We start from the raw sequence: 18,373 nt of genomic DNA on the forward strand, positions 1-18,373 counted from the left end.
AGATTATGTGGTTTCATGCAGTTTTATTTTATGTCATGTAGGAGTTAGAAACCAAAAATGCATTAATACTGACCTTTATATTTATCTATGTAGTTACCTTTACCTGCTTTCCTTATTTTTTCATGTGGACCCAAGTTACTTTGTAGTGTATCAAATCAGGTCAGCTTGCAGGAATCCCTTTGGCATGACTTGTAGGGAAGGTATACTAGCAACAGACACTCAGTTTTTGTATTTCTGGTAATGTATTAATTTTTCCTTCATGTTTAAAGGATAGTTTCACCAGATAAAAAAGTATTGGTTGTCAGGCTTATTTTTTTTCAGCAGTTTGAATATGTTGCCCCATTGATTTCTGGCCTCTATAGTTTCTAATGAGAAATCTGCTATTAAAAAATCTGCAGCTGGGCGTGGTAGCTCACGCCTGTAATCCCAGCACTTTGGGAGGCTGAGGCAGGCAGATCACCTGAGGTCAGGAGTTTGAGACCAGCCTGGCCAACATGGTGAAATCTTGTCTCTACTAAAAACACAAAAATTAGCTGGGGATGGTTGTGCGCACCTGTGATCCCAGCTACTCAGGAGGCTGAGACAGGAGAATGGCTTGAACTCAGGAGCCAGAGGTTGCAGTGAACCGAGATTGAGCCACCGCACTCCAGCCTGGGTGACAGAGTGAGACTCATCTCAGAAAAAAGAAAAAAAAACTGCTTATGGAATATTTCTTGTACAAGATGAGTCACCTCTGTCTTGCTGCTTTCAAAATTCTCTCTTTGTTTTTGTCTTTTTATGTTTTGGTTATACTGTTTCTTGGTTTGGATCTCTTTGAGTTTTCCGGTTTGGATTTTATTAAGTTTTTTTTGGATGTGTAGATTTGTGTCTTTTATCAAATTTGGGAAATTTCCAGCCATTACTTTTGCAAATATTGTTTCTTTCCCTTTCTCTCTTCCTCTCCTCTGGGACTCTCATTAGGTATATTTGGTACACTTGATGGTGTCCCACGGGTCTCTTAGGTTTTGTTACTGTTTCTTCCCCCCTCTTTTTTTTTTGCTTCACAGACTGTATAATCTCAATAGCCCTATCTTCAAGTTAACCTTCTTCTTCCTGCTTGAATTTTCTGTGGAACTTTTCTAGTGAATTTTTCATTGCAGTTATATTTTTTAACCCTACAATATTTCTATTTGGCTTTTAAAAAAGTAATTCCTATCTATTAATATCCTCCATTTAGTGGGACATTGTTCTTATAGTTCTTTATATATGGTTTCCATTAGCTCTGTGAGCATATATGAAAGAGTTAAAGTCAAGTAAGTCCAATCTGGGCTTCTTTAGGGAGAGTGCCTATTAATTTCTTTTATTCCTCTTTGTGAACTTTGCCCTTTTTTGTGTGCTTCACTTTTTTCCAATGGAAACTGAACATTTAAAGTAGTATATTGTGGCGACTCTGGAAATCAGAGTCTTCCCTCTCTCTAGGGTTTTTTGCTGATGATTATTACAGATTTTTGCTGTTGTTATTTGGTGACTTTTCTAAACTAATTATTTTATATTTTTTCATTCCCCATTTTTATTATCCAATGGAACTAATTTTGTAAAGTTTGTATTTTTTGTCATATGTGGCTAATGAAGTCTGTTCCAGTAGATTAGCTACCAACCAGTGACATGACATAGATTTTCTTTTTTTTTTTTTTTTTTTTGAGGCGGAGTCTCGCTCTGTCGCCCAGGCTGGAGTGCAGTGGCCGGATCTCAGCTCACTGCAAGCTCCGCCTCCCGGGTTTACGCCATTCTCCTGCCTCAGCCTCCCGAGTAGCTGGGACTACAGGCGCCCGCCACGTCGCCCGGCTAGTTTTTGTATTTTTAGTAGAGACGGGGTTTCACCGTGTTCGCCAGGATGGTGACATAGATTTTCTTATGCTGCTGTTTTCAGTAACATCACTTCCCTGCAATCATTTAAAAATATGAATTAAAAAGAAGGATAATAATAGTAATGGATGCTGATCTTTTGTCTTACATGATGAACTCTGGTCTTGAGGATTTTTACATTTTTAGTGACTCTATATTATTTTACATCCTTTTCTCTCTTCCAATGAGTATTCTTTGTCATCTCGCTTCTTACACTGCTGGGGAACTTCAACTCAGACCACAAAATGCAAAAAATATGGTATAGTATTTGCAACTTCTAAATGCAATGTGCACACTGATTCCTAAGTAAAATTTGCCTTTGGTCCAGACCCATTCCAGACATGAGGCCATGCTCCCTTCTTCCAGTGAAGATGTGGGAACTCAGTCCCAGACTAGATTAGTTTGGGAAGAGTGCCACTGGATTGACTAAGCACTGTTAATGTGGCCTATTCCCTCAGTTCATATACTTATATTCGCCCCAACACCCTAAATAACCTGAGGGAAAAAGTCTTTTCACATTCGATTTTTGGTCTGTCCTCTGGTACATATGATTGGCAGTGACAACCTACTTTAAAGAGACCTCCTGAGCACTGACCATGAAGATGAAATATTAGTAAATGCTAATCTAGTTGTATATAATCTAGAGATGAAATGTCTGGTAAAAGTAAACCACCTTTGGCTGAAGCCATGAAGTAATAAAAAAGCTCAGCCTTCATCGGAATTATGTTTCACAAATGCCAGGGGATGAAATTTTTCCAAAGGAAATCTCAGAATTTGGTGGGGAATGCTCAACTATCCTGCCTTCTGCCAGGAAGGAACAGAAGTCCTCTGCCAGAAAAACAGGAAACCTCTTGGATTAAGAGGTTTTTTTTAATAACAAGTAAAATATTTATGATATGGGGCTTATATATTGTTACCAAGCGTTTGCGGATACTGCATATAGTTGTAGATCATTCTATTTCCTGAACACATGAAGGCAAGCAATATGGTAAAATATCCAAATGCAACCCAAAGTATAGTCTTCCCTCGCTGGGGAAATCCCTTGCAAGTACCCCTTAGCTCATATGGTCCCTCAGCAAATAATTATTGAACAGCTTCTATAAGCTGTGCTTTCCACTGGATTGTATCAGACTTGGACCAAAATAAGGTGCAAATGACCAGTATTATAGTCTTTCTGTGGGATATTTGAATTTTCATTTGAGTTTGTTTATTGAAACATGTTTTAATGAGAAGTGTGAATACTTTTTTCCTTTTTGAAATAGGGTCTCCCTCCGATACCCAGGCTGGAGTACAGTGGCACAATCATAGCTCACTGCAACTTCGAACTCCCAAGCTCAAACAATCCTCCCACCTCAGCCTCCCAAGTAGCTGGGACTACAGGCATATGCCACCACGTCCAGTTAATTTTTTAAATTTTTTTTGTAGAGACAGAGCTTTGCTGTGGTGCCCTGGCTGGTCTCGAACTCCTGGCCTCAAGTGATCCTCCCACCCTGGCCTTCCAAAGTGCTGGGATTACAGGTGTGAGCCACAGCACCCAGCTGAGAAATGCATAAAAGAAACTTTGAGCAGAGAATGCATAAAATAAACTTCCAATTGATGTTTCAAGCGTATTCCTAAAAGGCCTGCAGAGGAGCAAAGTACATGAAATTACATCTTTATGTGACAAAACAAAAGTGTCTTTCTAAACCTCTTACTTACTATGTACCTACTTGAAACTATGATAAATATGAAATTTAAAATTATCTTGGACATGGTTTGAAGGACTTTTATCTGAATTTGGTTCACCAGAAAAGATTTTTTCCAGAACACATGTAGTGTGAGCAAGCCGAGTGCTTTATTCCTAGGAGAATCTTCTCCAGAAAGCACTATGGAACATAGTGAGTCTTAATGAGGAAGGAGGTATCCCTTGGTTGGTCTTACAAATGCCACCCGAATCATAGCTAAGAGCCTCCTCTCATTCACTCATTCAGCAGTGTTGTTGAATACCTACTAAATGTATGGTATTATCTAGGCTCTGGAGGGGAGAGTTCCTGGGCTTAGGAATTTAAAAGCTTATATTTCATAAATTGAGTATAAATAAAAGGAATTTGGTGACTGCCTTCACTTTGTGAAAATCCATCAAGCTGCATTAAGATTTATGCTGTTTTCTATGTTGTGTTATACGTCAAGAAAAAGTTTCTCCTGAAAGTGCTTTGGGAATTGAAAACTGGAAGACATTATTTCCAGTTGAGAAAACAGGGTAATACCTCTACAAGGAAGCTAACTTTCTGGCTTTATGTTATATTGTTACTGACAGTTCATTATTGTCAGGGTAAGTCATCATCATCATCATCATCCCCACAGCAGCTACAACATATTAAGAACTTATTATGTACCAAAGCCAGGTGCCATCTGAATTCTTCGTGCATACTAACCTACTTATTCTTCATAGTAACCCTGTGAAGTAGTTACTATTACTGTCTCCATTTGACAGAGGCAGAAATTGAACACAGTGAGGCTGAAAATTTGTTCAAGGTCATTCAGCTAAATAAGTGGTGAAGCCAAGAGGCAAACAGATCAAACCTGAATTCTTATTTGGATAAGTCTCTTAGCCAAATAGTAGCAGTTCTCAAAGTGTAGTCCAGGAACTCTTGTGGGTCCCAAGACATTTTCAAGCAGTCTTCAAGGTCAATGCTATATTCATAATCATATGAAGACATTATTTGCTTTTTTCACTCTCATTCTCTCAAGACTGTACAGTGGAATTTTCCACATGCTATGTGATACATGCTATCACAACGAACTCAATGCAGAAGTGGATACAAATCTCCAGCTATCTTCTGTTAAGCCAGACGCTGCAGATATTTACAAAAATGGAAAACAATGCCATTCTTCCCACAACATGTTTTTGTTTTTCACAATATATTTATTTTCATAAATTACATTATTCACATTAACATTTAATGGGCTTATTACTGCTTTTAATAAATTAAATACTTTAAAATTTTTATCAGTTCTAATTTTTAAAAATTTGATTAAATACTAATTTTTAAATTTTTTGTAGAGACAGAGTCTCGCTATGTTTCCCAGGCTGGTCTCAAACTCCTGGCCTCAAGTAATCCTCCAGCCTTGGCCTCCCAAAGTGCTGGGATTATAGGCATAAGCCACTGCACCCAGCCTAGTTTCAATTTTTAATATAAGAAATATCTATAAATATAACCCACATACACAAAAGCTCTTTTAGAGGCCTCAATAATTTTTAAAGATTATAATGGGGTCCTGAGATCAAAATGTTTGAGCACCACAGCCCTATACTGTTCTGCCTTAGAGTGGATACCCAAAAGCTGGTTTTATGGTTACAGAAGGAGCTTAGAAGTCAGCTCCACTTCTGAGACCTGTCACGTAAAAATGTATCCTTCCTTTTCTCCTGTGAAGCTGGACTTAATAATGCTGACATTCTGGGGTGGCTCTCGTTTAATTATGAGAGACTGCAAGGCAAGTGCTTAGTGTAGAGTAAGCCCTCAGCCCGTGGCCCAGAACCAGGAACTTTTCTTGTGTCATCCACAGGTGATGGAATTTTACTGCCAGTCCTGTGAGACTGCCATGTGTCGGGAGTGCACGGAGGGGGAGCATGCAGAGCACCCCACAGTTCCGCTCAAGGATGTGGTGGAACAGCACAAGGCCTCGCTCCAGGTCCAGCTGGATGCTGTCAACAAAAGGTGGGGGACCCTTCCCCAAACCCCCAACTGGCTGCCTGTACTTGAGGCCTGGCCTCATGGCCTCTTGTCTAGGTATAGCAGGAGGTTCATATTTCCCTTGAGATATCAGGCTTTGTGGGTAAAAAAGTTATTTTATCATGGATTTGTTGTCATAAACTAATGAGTGTGGAAGGTTGTCTTCTGCCTGTTGGTAGAACTCCAACCTCCTTACGTCATGAGTGGCATTTTTCTTTTAGTACCTAAGTATGATTACATGAATTAAAGTACACTCAAAGAAAGTGCTCTCAGAAGAGTTCTGGAATTCATCCCTGAAACCAGGCTCTCTGAGGAGCTTTCCTTATCTGCTGTTCCTGACACACATACAGGCCATTTTGTTGGCTGTGATTGGCTCATTTCTATCTGAGCTCTGCAAAATGGTCTTGAGCAATGATTGCTAATTTTCCTTGTTTTCCTGTTTCCAAGTTCCTTCTTTGGCACAGAAATGAAGGAACAGAGTAGCTGAGTGGTGCATGAGAAAGACCAAAGAGAGGAAATGAGAAGCCAGCAGGAAAGCAGACAAAATAAATCTCTCTACTGATAGCTGCAGTGAGAAAAGTGTGGTTGTTCTATAGTAATTCAAAGAACTTGGAAACTTACGAGAAGTTCTCAAGAAACTGAGTATGGATAGTGTTTTATGTGGCTAGGGGAAAAGACACAACTATCTAGAATAGTGGCTCTCGGCCATTCAGCAATGCCTGGAGACATTTTTTGTGTCACAACTGTGTGTTTTGGCAGGGGGTTGGGGAATGGGAGGCAGGGCAGGGAGAGCTATTGGCATCTGGTAGAGGACAGGATGCTGTTAAACATCCTACAATGCACCAGACGGCCCCTGCAACAAAGAATTAACCTGGCCAGAATGGCTTTTCAGAGAACTTCAAGTCATTATACCCTTAATTAATTATCAAAATTGGACAATTGATGGTAGATTGAAATTGACAATTTTGATTGTCTCTTCTCTCTAAGGCAGTAATTATGTCATATCTTATTCTGTTCTCTGGTTATTGTTTTTTAAAGATGATGAAAGGCATAGACATTTTTAAAAAACAAAATGTAGTGTTTAGATAGATTTTGGAATATTTCTGGGTTGAGGTTAAATAACGACCTTTAACGACTGTCCACCAGGCTCCCAGAAATAGATTCTGCTCTTCAGTTCATCTCGGAAATCATTCATCAGTTAACCAACCAGAAGGCCAGCATTGTGGATGACATTCATTCCACCTTTGATGAGCTCCAGAAGACTTTAAATGTGCGCAAGAGTGTGCTGCTTATGGAACTGGAGGTCAACTATGGCCTCAAACACAAAGTAAGACCAGAATCATTACAGATGTCCTAGAAGAGACATGATATCCAAGGGCACTACCTTATTGTTTCCTAATAGCAACAAGGGGTCCTTAAGTGTCATCATTGTATAGTAAACTATAGTTTTCACTGAATGTAATATCCAGCTATTTTTTTCCCCTATTTTCAGCAAAATTCGATGACTCTGTGACTTTAAGTACTAGTTTATAATTTGACAAGAGGCACGGTTGAATATAATATAATGCTTTCAGGATTTAGAGTTAAACTGGATTGTTTTCATTCCTCAATTATAACGTGAAATAGTTTCTTAATTGCTCTCTCACCCACACCAACCTGTTAGTCAGCTTCAAATTGAACCCTGACTGCAGCCTTTGTTTAACTCTGCATATCTGTTCACAAAACAGGGATGAAAAACCTCTGGTGTTCAGGTGTGGAGAGTTTTCATTTGTTTACTTCCTGTTCCTTTAGATGGTGATGGGGCAGCTTTGGACACTGGGGAAAGATACCGAATAATGAATATTTCAGATGTCAGGCATAGCAATTAGTTTGCTATGCTCTTGGTTTTCTGTTTTCCCCTCTCCAAAACACATGAGCCAAGAAATACATGTGTGGAAGAGAGGGCAAGGCGGAAGGGAAACCTCGAGAAGGTACTGGGAATACAATTTAGGACGTTGCATTAGCACTGGGTTCCCTGGGTTGACAAACACCACTTGCTCAGAGCCACCTGCGTGGGCAGGTGTAGAGCCTCCTCCTCTCTGGGGGAGGGCACTGCCCCGGGCTGGGCCCCGCCCTGTGGGACAGCTCACCAGGCCTCCGGTTTTCCCGCAGGTCCTCCAGTCGCAGCTGGATACTCTGCTCCAGGGGCAGGAGAGCATTAAGAGCTGCAGCAACTTCACAGCGCAGGCCCTCAACCATGGCACGGAGACCGAGGTCCTGCTGGTGAAGAAGCAGATGAGCGAGAAGCTGAACGAGCTGGCCGACCAGGACTTCCCCTTGCATCCGCGGGAGAACGACCAGCTGGATTTCATCGTGGAAACCGAGGGGCTGAAGAAATCCATCCACAACCTCGGGACGATCTTAACCACCAACGCCGTCGCCTCAGAGACGGTGGCCACGGGCGAAGGACTGCGGCAGACCATCATCGGGCAGCCCATGTCCGTCACCATCACCACCAAGGACAAAGACGGTGAGCTGTGCAAAACCGGCAACGCCTACCTCACCGCCGAACTGAGCACCCCGGACGGGAGCGTGGCAGACGGGGAGATCCTGGACAACAAGAACGGCACCTATGAGTTTTTGTACACTGTCCAGAAGGAAGGGGACTTTACCCTGTCTCTGAGACTCTATGACCAGCACATCCGAGGCAGCCCGTTTAAGCTGAAAGTGATCCGATCCGCTGATGTGTCTCCTACCACCGAAGGCGTGAAGAGGCGCGTGAAGTCCCCAGGGAGCGGCCACGTCAAGCAGAAAGCTGTGAAAAGACCCGCAAGCATGTACAGCACTGGAAAACGAAAAGAGAATCCCATCGAAGACGATTTGATCTTTCGAGTGGGTAAGGAGAGGGCTTCTGTGCCTGATGCCTGAGCTGGCACTGGTTAAGGGGTAACTGGGCACGTGTCATTGCAAATAGCAACACTGCAGCCAGGAACTCTACCTGCAGGTGTTGGGAGATGTACTGCTGTAATATTTGATACCTTTGTTAGTCGAGCTTATGCAGTCTCCTCCAGAGATGATATTTCCTTCTCTTCCGCCTCTAGTCTCCTCCCTACTCCCTCCTTTCTGTTCTTCCTCCTCTTTAAAACACAAGGGCTGCATATTCATTGTAGGAAATTACAAGCCGAAAATAAGCAAAAAGAGAAATAGAAAAGTCATAGCACCCGTAATCTGAAAATCTTAAAGGAAAAGTTGTCAATCCTTCCCCCACCCCCACTCCCACCACCAACGCCCCTCTTCCCTGGGAGTGTCTTCTTGTGCCAGAGCTGAGGCTGTACGCTGGGCAGAGCATCTGATGCCTCCCTGTCACTGCTTCTGCATTGCAGGAGGGAGGGGATGTGTGCATTGCAAGTTGCAACCACCTCTAGCTGTGTGCAGCTGGAGAGCAGCCCGAAGGAGAGGAGGAGGGGTGGAAACTTGGAGAAAGAATGGGGTTGGGGCGAGGTTGGGGTGGAAGCAAGAAGGTGCAGGATGAGCCAAGAGAGTTGGAATTGCAAATAGCCCTTCCCTCCTCTGATTTGTGGTCTCTGTCTTTTTAAACTGTCTGTGTTCTCAGTAGAAAGCAACTAAATGTAAACAACAAAGGGCTTGATAATTCTTAAGAGGAGAAAAGTCTGCATTTTAGTTAGCTTCAAAAAGTAACTCCAGCAGCCTTCTCTTCCTCCCTCTTCCATCTAATAATGCAGTATCTCTGAAAGGGTGCTGCACTGTATGTTAGCTGGCACATGTAGAAAAACAATTCTGTGGTTCAAATAAATTGGGGAAACCTGAGGCTAAATGAAGGAAGTTGACTTTTTTAAATTTCTGAACTTCTTAAAACCTTTAGAATCTGCTGATGTGCATTGTAAGTCTCTTAGGCAGGAGAAGGGTAGATAACAGGCAGCACATCCAAACTTCCAACCATAGAACTTTTTCCATGGGAAACATCTTGGGAGATGAAGGCTCTGTGGAACATTCTTGGGCAGAGCTGCTCAATGTTAATGCTTTAGGCTGAATCTTGGTAAAGACCATGATATGATATGTAACTTGTCTGTTCAGAGCATGGAAGCGCTCATACATTCACAGCCAGATGTGCGATATGGGTGCAGGGGTTGTTGATTCTCTACTAGAGCAGAGTGGACGAGCTTGGGTGGATGCAGGACTGGGAGGTGCCCAGGTCTGCCACTCCGGTTCAACTGCTTACTTGAGCCTTGGGCAAATCTTTCAGCTTCCCTGAACTTCAACTTCTATGTCCATGAAATGAAAATGCAAAAATATTTGCTTATCAGAACTATTCTAAGTTCCAAGCTGAATGCTTGACATGTAGGAGGAGCTAAATGAATGAGAGCTATCGTTTTTGCATGTATAATCGATAAGGCTTTTAGATTATCCCTACTACCTTTTCGTTTCAAAAAACTTGCTGGCTCCCCACTGATCTCTTGCATTACAAGGAAATTCATTTTCTCATTTAAACCTCCACCCACCACACCTCCCACCAAGTGACCCCAGTCTACTCCCCTAGGCCATGTGCAGTGAAAGACTCAGAACTGGAATTGGGCAGATCTGGGTCGGAATCTTGATTCTTCTCACCAGCTGGGCAACTGACTTACCCTTTTTGAACAGTGTTTTCTCCTCTGTAAAGCAAAGGGAATGAAATATTATATAAATCTTAAGGTTGCTGTTGGGGGTGAAATGAGAGAATTCTTGTAATACGCCTGGCATGTTGCCTGTGTACAGTAAGAGCTCAATTAATGGTAGCTAAGATTTTACTCTTGTTATTCATCGTCATCATCATCATCGTCATCTCTGATACCCACTTGAGGAAAGAGACATGTCTTTCAGGGGTTTCCTGTGCTCAAACTATATTGGTTTTGAGCCCCCAGCTCCCACCCCAGGGACAAGGGGGTGTATCTTCTCCCCTCCTACCCATTGAGGAATGCAGCCATAGTGATGTATTGGCACTGCTGGAAAGGAGTTTAAATGTTAAACATTCGTAAAGAACTTAGAACAGTGCCTGGCATGCAGCACGATGTCTGACTTTATCAATGAAGTAAAGATGCTGTCTTAGTTTGCTAAAGCTGCCATAACAAAATTCCACAGTCTGGGTGGCTTAAATGACACACATTTATTTTCTCACGGTTCTGAAAAACTGGAACTGTTTGAGTTAGAAGTCTAAAATCCTGGTGCTGGGAGGGTGGGTTTCCTCTGAGGCCTCTGTCCTTGCAGATGGCCACCTTCTTGCCTCTTTGTCCTCACATAGTCATCCCTTTGTGGCTTGGCCCCTACTGTCTCTTCCTCTACCTATAAGAACACCAATCATATTGGATTAGGGCCCCACTTTAACAGCCTCATTTTAATTTAATCACCCCTTCAAAGACCTAATCTCCAAACGTGTATGTATTCATGGTGTACAACATGATGTTTTGATATATGTATACCTTATTGAATGGCTAAATCAGGCTAACATATGCATTACTTCACATATTTATCATTTTTTTTGTAGTGAGAACACTTACAATCCACTCTTTCAGCAGCTTTCAAGTGTATATAATTTCTTTTTTCTTGTTATTGAAACAGGGCCTTGCTCTGTTGGCCAGACTGGACTACAGTAGCATGATCATGGCTCATTGTAGCCTCTACCTCCTGGGCTCAGGTGATCCTCCCACCTCAGCCTCCCAAGTAGCAGGGACCACAGTTGCATGTCACCAAGCCCAGCTAATATTTGTTTTTGTTTTTTTGTAGGGATTGGGTCTCAGCATGTTACCCAGGCTGGTCTCAAACTCCTGGGCTCAAACAATCTGCCCATCTCGGCCTGCCAAAGTTCTGGGATTACCGGCGTGAGCCACCATCCTGGCCATAATATATTAACTACAGTCACCATGATTTACAATAGTTCTCTTGAACTTATGCCTCTTTTTAAACTAAATTTTTCTGTCTTTTGATCAACATCTCTCCAATCCTTTTACCCCCACTCTTCCCAGCCTCTGGTATCTACCATTTTACTGTCTGTTGCTATGAATTCAACAATTTTAGATTCCTCATATAAGTGAGATCATGTACTGTTTGTCTTTCTGTGCCTGGCATAATGTCCTCCAGGTTCACCCATGTTGTGACAAATGACAGGATTTCCTCTTTTTGAAGCTGAATAGTATTCCATTATATATATATATATACCACATTTTCTTTATTCATTTGTTGATGGACACTTAAGTTGATTCCATATCTTGGCTATTGTGAACAGTGCTGCAGTGAAACATGGGGGTACAGATATCTCTTTGACATCCTGACTTCATTTTCTTTAGATGTTTTAGATACAGTGAGTTCTAGATTTCTCTTCAAAGAATCAGTATGTCAGTATGTTCAGTTCTTTGTCCTCCATTTTAAAGTTTATCTTCCTCGTAGTTTCAGAAACAACCTTTTCCGTCAGTTTTAATTGGTAGTTCACATCTGTTCCCCTGGTCACCTTCTCCGTCCTGACTCATCCCGATCACCTGCTTTGACCTGAGTCACCTCTGTCACCTGCTCTGATCTAAGTCACCTTTAGTTACCTGTTCCTAACCGTCCTTCCCACCAAAATACTCACCCCACCACTCTGGCTCATACCCCTACTCTCTTTAAAATAGCCAATCGGAATTAGCTTAGACTGTGTGGTCCAACCCCAGCCAATAGGGGAATGACACAACAGTAGGGGCTACCTGCGTCAGGAATAAGAACCCCTTCCCCTCCCTCGTCCAGGTGTGCTCTCGCCATTACTCCGTTAGCAAGTCACACTCTTCCATAGAAGTAAAAATTGCCTTGCTGAGAAAATTAAATTTATGTTCGAGTGCTATTTCTTTGCGGCACCAAACATTTGTTTCTAACAGATATATACCCAGTACTGGGATTGCTGGTTCATATGATAGTTGTATTTTTAATTTTTTTAAGAACTTCCATACTGTTTTCCATAATGGCTGTACTAATTTATATTCCCACCAACCTGTGCCAGAGTCCACTGTCTCCACATCTCTGCCAACACTTGATATGTTTTATCTGTTTTTTGAGACAGAGTCTCATTCTGTTTGCCCAAGCTGGAGTACAATGGCGAGATCATGGCTCACTGCAACCTCAACCTCCAGATCCTCCCAATAAAGCCCCCCAAGTAGCTGGGACCACAGGCATGTGCCACCATACCTGACTAATTTTTTCTTTTGTGTTTTTGGTAATAGCCATTCTAACAGGTATGAGGTATTATCTCATTTTGGTTTTAATTTGCATATTCCTGATGATTAATGATGTTCAACTTTTTTTTTTTTTTTTTGAGATGGATTCTCACTCTGTTGCTAGGCTGGAGTGCAGTGGCATGATCTCAGCTCGCTGTAAGCGCCGCCTCCCAGGTTCAAGTGATTCTCCTGCCTCAGCTTCCCAAGTAGCTGGGACTACAGGCATGCACCACCACGCCCAGCTAATTTTTGTAGTTTTAGTAGAGACAGGGTTTCACCATGTTGGCCAGGATGGTCTCAATCTCTTGACCTTGTGATCCACCCACCTTGGCCTCCCAAAGTGCTGAGATTACATTTTTTATATACTGGTTGGCCATTTGTATGTCTTCTTTTGATAAATATCTATTCAGGTTCTTTGCCTGTTGTTGTTTATTTTATTTTATTTTATTTTATTTTATTTGTATTTTAAAAATAGACATGGAGGCCGGCCTCAGTGGCTGATGCCTATAATCCCAGCACCTTGGGAGGTCGAGGTGAGTGGATCACCTGAGGGCAGGGGTTCGAGGCCAGCCTAGCCAACATGATGAAACCTCATCTCTACTGAAAATACAAAAATTAGCCAGGTGTGGTGGCAAACGCCTGTAGTCCCAGCTACTCGGGAGGCTGAGGTAGGCAAATCGCTTGAACCCAGGAGGCAGAGGTTGCAGTGAGCCAAGATCACGCCACTGCATTCCAGCCTAAGTGACAGAGCAAGACTCTATCTCAAAAAAAAAAAAAAAAAAAAAATAGACATGGGGTCTCACCTTGTTGCCCAGGCTGAATTCAAACTCTGGGCTCAATGGACTCAAGCAGTTCTCCCATCTCAACCTCTGGAGTAGCTGGAACTATAGGCATGCACCACCACACCCAGCCAACCTTTGCCTATTTTAAAATCAGGCTATTTTTTTTTCATTCTATTGAGTTGTTTGAATTCCTTGTGTATTTCGGATATTAACCTCTTATCAAGATGTAATATTCTCCCATTCTGTATGTTGTCTCTTCACTCTGGTGATCTTTTGCTGTACAGCTCTTTAGTTTGATGTAATTCCATGTGTCCAGTTTTGCTTTTGTTGCCTGTGCTTTTGCATTCATATTCAAAAAATCATTGCCCAGAACAGTGTCATGGAGTTTTTCCCTATGTTTTCTGCTAGTGGTTTTACAGTTTCAGGTGTTATGTTTAAGTCTCTAATCCAGTTTGAGTTGATTTTTGTATGTGGTGTGAGATGAAAGTCTGATTTCATTCTTCTGCATGTAGCTATCCAGTTTTCGTAGTACCATTTATTGAAGAGACTGATCTTTCCTCATTGTGTGCTCTTGGCATCTTTGTTGAAAATCAACTGTAAATGTGTGGATTTATTTCTGAGCTGTCTATTCTGTACCAATGGTCTATGTTTTTATGCCAGTACCATGCTGTTTTGATTACTATAGCTTTGAAGTCGATTTTGAAATAAGATGGTATGATGCCTCCAGCTTCATTATTTTGGCTCAACATTGCTTTGGCTATTTGGGAGTTTTTGTGGTTCCATATGAATTTTAGGATTGCTTTTTCTATTTCTGTGAAAAGTGTCATTGATATTTTGATAGCAGTTGCATTTTAGATCACTTGGGGGTATGGGCATTTTGTTAATATTCTTCCAATCTATGAATATGAGCCATCTTTTTATTTATTTATGTTGTCTTCAATTTTTTTCATCAATGTCTTATAGTTTTCTGTGTACAGATCTTTTACCTCCTTGGTTAAATTCATTCCTACATTGTTGTTGTTGATTTTTTCTTGCATTCCTCTTTAACTTTACATTCAAATCCAGTATCTAGTCAAAAGACAACATTCACTATGCAATAATATACCTCAAAAAACATTTCTAGGGCACCTAGTGCCTGCCAGGCATTATTCTAGGCATATTCTAGGTGTCACCCTCTTCAGCTGACAGTTTGGGATGGTAGATGTATGAGCAACTAACAGCATGAGATAGGTGATGGTAAGCTGTAGAAATGGGAAGGAATTTAACAGGACTTTAATGATGGGTAGGACTTACCCAGGTTGGCAGGCAGAATTGGTGTCCCAGGCAAAGGGACCAGTGTGAAGAGGTACAGGAAGGTGAAGAGGAGAGGACATGATTGTTATTTCGAAGACACATCCCATATAGCGTGAAAAAGTTCAAAGGAATGAAAAGTAATGAGGTTGGACAAATCAGCAGTGCAGGCTGCTTGAATGCCCTCTGTGCTCTCACACACCTTTGTCCATGAATTCTTTTCCCAATTTTATCCTTGCCTCAAAAACCACCTTCTCTATCAGAATCCACTTTGATTATTATTACTTATGCTTGGGTCTTATTACCCAAGATGGTAAATTCCTTGAGGTCAAGGATGTTGTCTTTAATCACATATAATTCCCGAAAAGTACCCAAAAGAATGCTTTGCATAAGTACTTTGCTGATTTGAATAGGAAAAGTTGTGAACTACTTTATGATTTAACTTCCCTCTCACCACTGTCAGGCTCCGGTTTGGAGGCCCAGGAACACACAGATCAGGTGACAATGCATTCAGCTGCAGGGGTAATCATTCGTACATATTCACACGCATGGGACGATGCTAGGCAATATCAAACAGCACTGGCCTAAGAACTTGGCTTTTCAACATTCGTACCTTTGACTACAAATCAGTAGAGTTTATGTTATAATTAAAACAGTTCAACTTTTGGCTGGATGTGGTGGCTCATGCCTGTAATCCTAGCACTTTGGGAGGCTGTGGCGGGCGGACCACCTGAGGTCAGCAGTTTGAGACCAGCTTGGCCAACATGGTGAAGCCCCATCTCTACTAAAAATATATATATATAAAAATCAGCCAGGCATGGTGGCATGCGCCTGTAATCCCAGCTACCTGGGAGGCTGAAGCAGAAGAATTGCTGGAACCCAGGAGGTGGAGATGGCACTGAGCTGAGATCTTGCCAGTGTACTCCAGCCTGGGTGACAGAGCGAGACTCCGTCTCAAAAAAAAAAAAAAGAGTTCAACTTTCTTCTACAATTGTGTCTTTGTGCTGTTAGGTATGTGATAATAGAACATTTATGAATTGAATAATCATTTTGTGCATGTGTTGAAGCCTGCCACATGTAATCCAGAAATCATTCAAAGCCAATCACATACACATGTGAGATGGCAACTGTGATTCTGCTTTTCAGCCGGTAATACACATACTAAGCTTTTTGTAGCACTGATTTTATGCTTAAAGATACATCGTTTTCATAAAACATGTATTGGTGTTTATACAACAACCCTAAATACATGTATTAATTTTATAGATTCATGACATTCATCATTTTCTGGGCAATACCTTTATATTTTTTGGGGTAATTTCAACTCAGATTTTCATATTTGCCCATTCATTATCCAGCCCCTTAGCTGGATGTGACTGCTGTCTGAGCACCTTCTATACTAGGTCGTCCTTATAAAAGATGATGAGATACTTACTCGGATCTAGAGGAGGCTGCAGTTTAGAAGGGGACAGACTTGTAAAAGATGTAGCGACTTCAGTATAAATCAAGGCACAGAAGTCAGGATGGTGGGGGAGTAGGCTGGCATGTGGAAGGAAGTTAAGGAAGGTTCCTAGAGATAACTTTTTTCTTTCTTTCTTTCTTTTTTTTTTTTTTTTTTGAGACAGAATCTTGCTCTGCTGCCCAGGCTGAAGTGCAGTGGCATGATCTCAGCTTGCTGCAATCTCCACCTCCTGGGTTCAAGTAACTCTCCTGCCTCAGCCTCCCAAGTAGCTGGGGCTACAGGTGTGTACCACCACACCTGGCTGATTTTTGTATTTTCAGTAGAGATGAGGTTTCACCATGTTGGCCAGGCTGGTCTTGAACTCCTGGCCTCAAGTGATCTGCCCTCCTTGGCCTCCTAAAATGCTGAGATTACAGGCATAAGCCACCATGCCTGGCCCCTTGAGATAACATTTAAATTTAAGCTGGGTTTGAAAGAGAAAGAGTTTATCAGATGGAAGGAGGAAAAGAGTGTTATAGAGGAAGGGAAAGCAGGTACAAAGACATGAAAGTGAGAAACTGAGTAGTTTGAGGAACTGTAAATGATTCCATTATCTTGGAGCATCAAATGAAATGAGATACAAGCAGAGATGAGCTTGTTTCCTTGATAAGGAGCTGGGAATTTGTTCTCTGAACCTGTGTTCCTCAAAGTGTGGTCCATAAACCACATGCACGAGAATGCCTTGAGGTGCCTGGAAATTTAAAATTTCTGAATTCTAAACTGCACTTACAGAATTAGAATCTCATGAGATGGACCAAAGATCTGCATTCTGCAAGCTCCAGTGATACCTATGCATGCTAAGGTTTGGAAACCATAGTTATTATATAGGTGGTGAGAAGGCTTTGAATGGTGTAATGTAGTGTAGTGACTTACTAAGATAATTACTTTCCAGAGAACCTGGAGGCATTATAGGAGATCTATTGGAAATGTTTCCCAGGAAGCAGGGAGATGATTAAGAAGTTTTTGCAGTAGTCCACATGAGCTATTATAAGTGCCAGAATTAAGAGTGATGTGATGGAGTAGAGAGAAAACAGTATGTTTATAAAATGCTTTGGAAGGAGAGAGAGAAATTTGGTGAACAATTTAAACTCCTAGCTGTTAGACTTGAGTGCTGTAGGGAAGTGATGCAGTAGAGTAGATAGTTAAGGCTGTGAACTTTGAAGCTAGACTGCCCCAACACTGGTAGTTTTCTATCTGTGCAATTTTTGATAAGTTGCTTAGCCTCTCAGTGCCTCAGTTTCCTTTATAAAGTTACAAAGTTTCCTTTGTTTTGAGGATTAAATTAATTTACAGCAAAAAAAGCTTGTAACAATGCCTGGCACTAAATAGTGTCCAATACATTTTAGAGAGGCAAAGTAGGTAGTACTAGTTAGCGTATTCATAGTTGTAGTCTGGAACTAATAGTTAACATAATTAGTTAGAAACATGGTAGATAAAGAGCTTGTCTCAGTCCATTTTCTGTTGCTGTAACAGAATACCTGAGACTGGTTAATTTATAAGGGAAAGAAGTTTATTTGGCTCGTGGTTCTGGAGGCTGTGAAGTCCAGAGGCATGGTGACAGCTTCTGGCTAGGGCTTTTGTACTACATCATAATATGGTGGAAAAACGGAAGGAGAAGTGAGCAAATGCAAAAGAAACCACAAGAGCAAGCTCAGCTCCCTTTTAAAACAATTCATTCGTGTGAGAACTCACCCCTCCAAATGCTATTGATCTATTCATGAGGGATCTGCCCTCACAACCCAATAACCCCTTAAAAACCTGACCTCCCAACACTACCACATTGGGAATTCAGGTTCTAATAACCGGAACTTTTTCGGGGGGACCCATTCAAACTATAGTAGAGACCAAAAGTTTAATTGCTCACACCTGTAATCCCAGCACTTTGGGAGGCTGAGGCGGGCGGGTCACGAGGTCAGGAGTTCGAGACCAGCCTGACCAACATGGTGAAACCCTGTCTCTACTAAAAACACAAAAATTAGCCGGGTGTGG

General features: G+C 41.7%; 1 protein-coding gene across 5 annotated transcripts in view; it reads left to right on the forward strand.

The window, feature by feature from the left end:
• Positions 1–18,373, forward strand: part of TRIM2 (tripartite motif containing 2) — a 136,808-nt gene that overhangs the window by 86,841 nt on the left and 31,594 nt on the right. For all 5 annotated transcript variants that reach the window (XM_033215510.1, XM_033215511.1, XM_033215514.1 and 2 more), the window contains exons 4-6: positions 5,431–5,582; positions 6,744–6,924; positions 7,749–8,472. In XM_033215510.1, coding sequence (XP_033071401.1) covers positions 5,431–5,582; positions 6,744–6,924; positions 7,749–8,472 — 1,057 coding nt within the window. The remainder of the gene's footprint in view (positions 1–5,430; positions 5,583–6,743; positions 6,925–7,748; positions 8,473–18,373) is intronic.

Source organism: Trachypithecus francoisi, unplaced genomic scaffold (assembly GCF_009764315.1).
Source record: "Trachypithecus francoisi isolate TF-2019V2 unplaced genomic scaffold, Tfra_2.0 Lachesis_group1, whole genome shotgun sequence".
In the NCBI taxonomy this organism is placed as follows: domain Eukaryota; kingdom Metazoa; phylum Chordata; class Mammalia; order Primates; family Cercopithecidae; genus Trachypithecus; species Trachypithecus francoisi.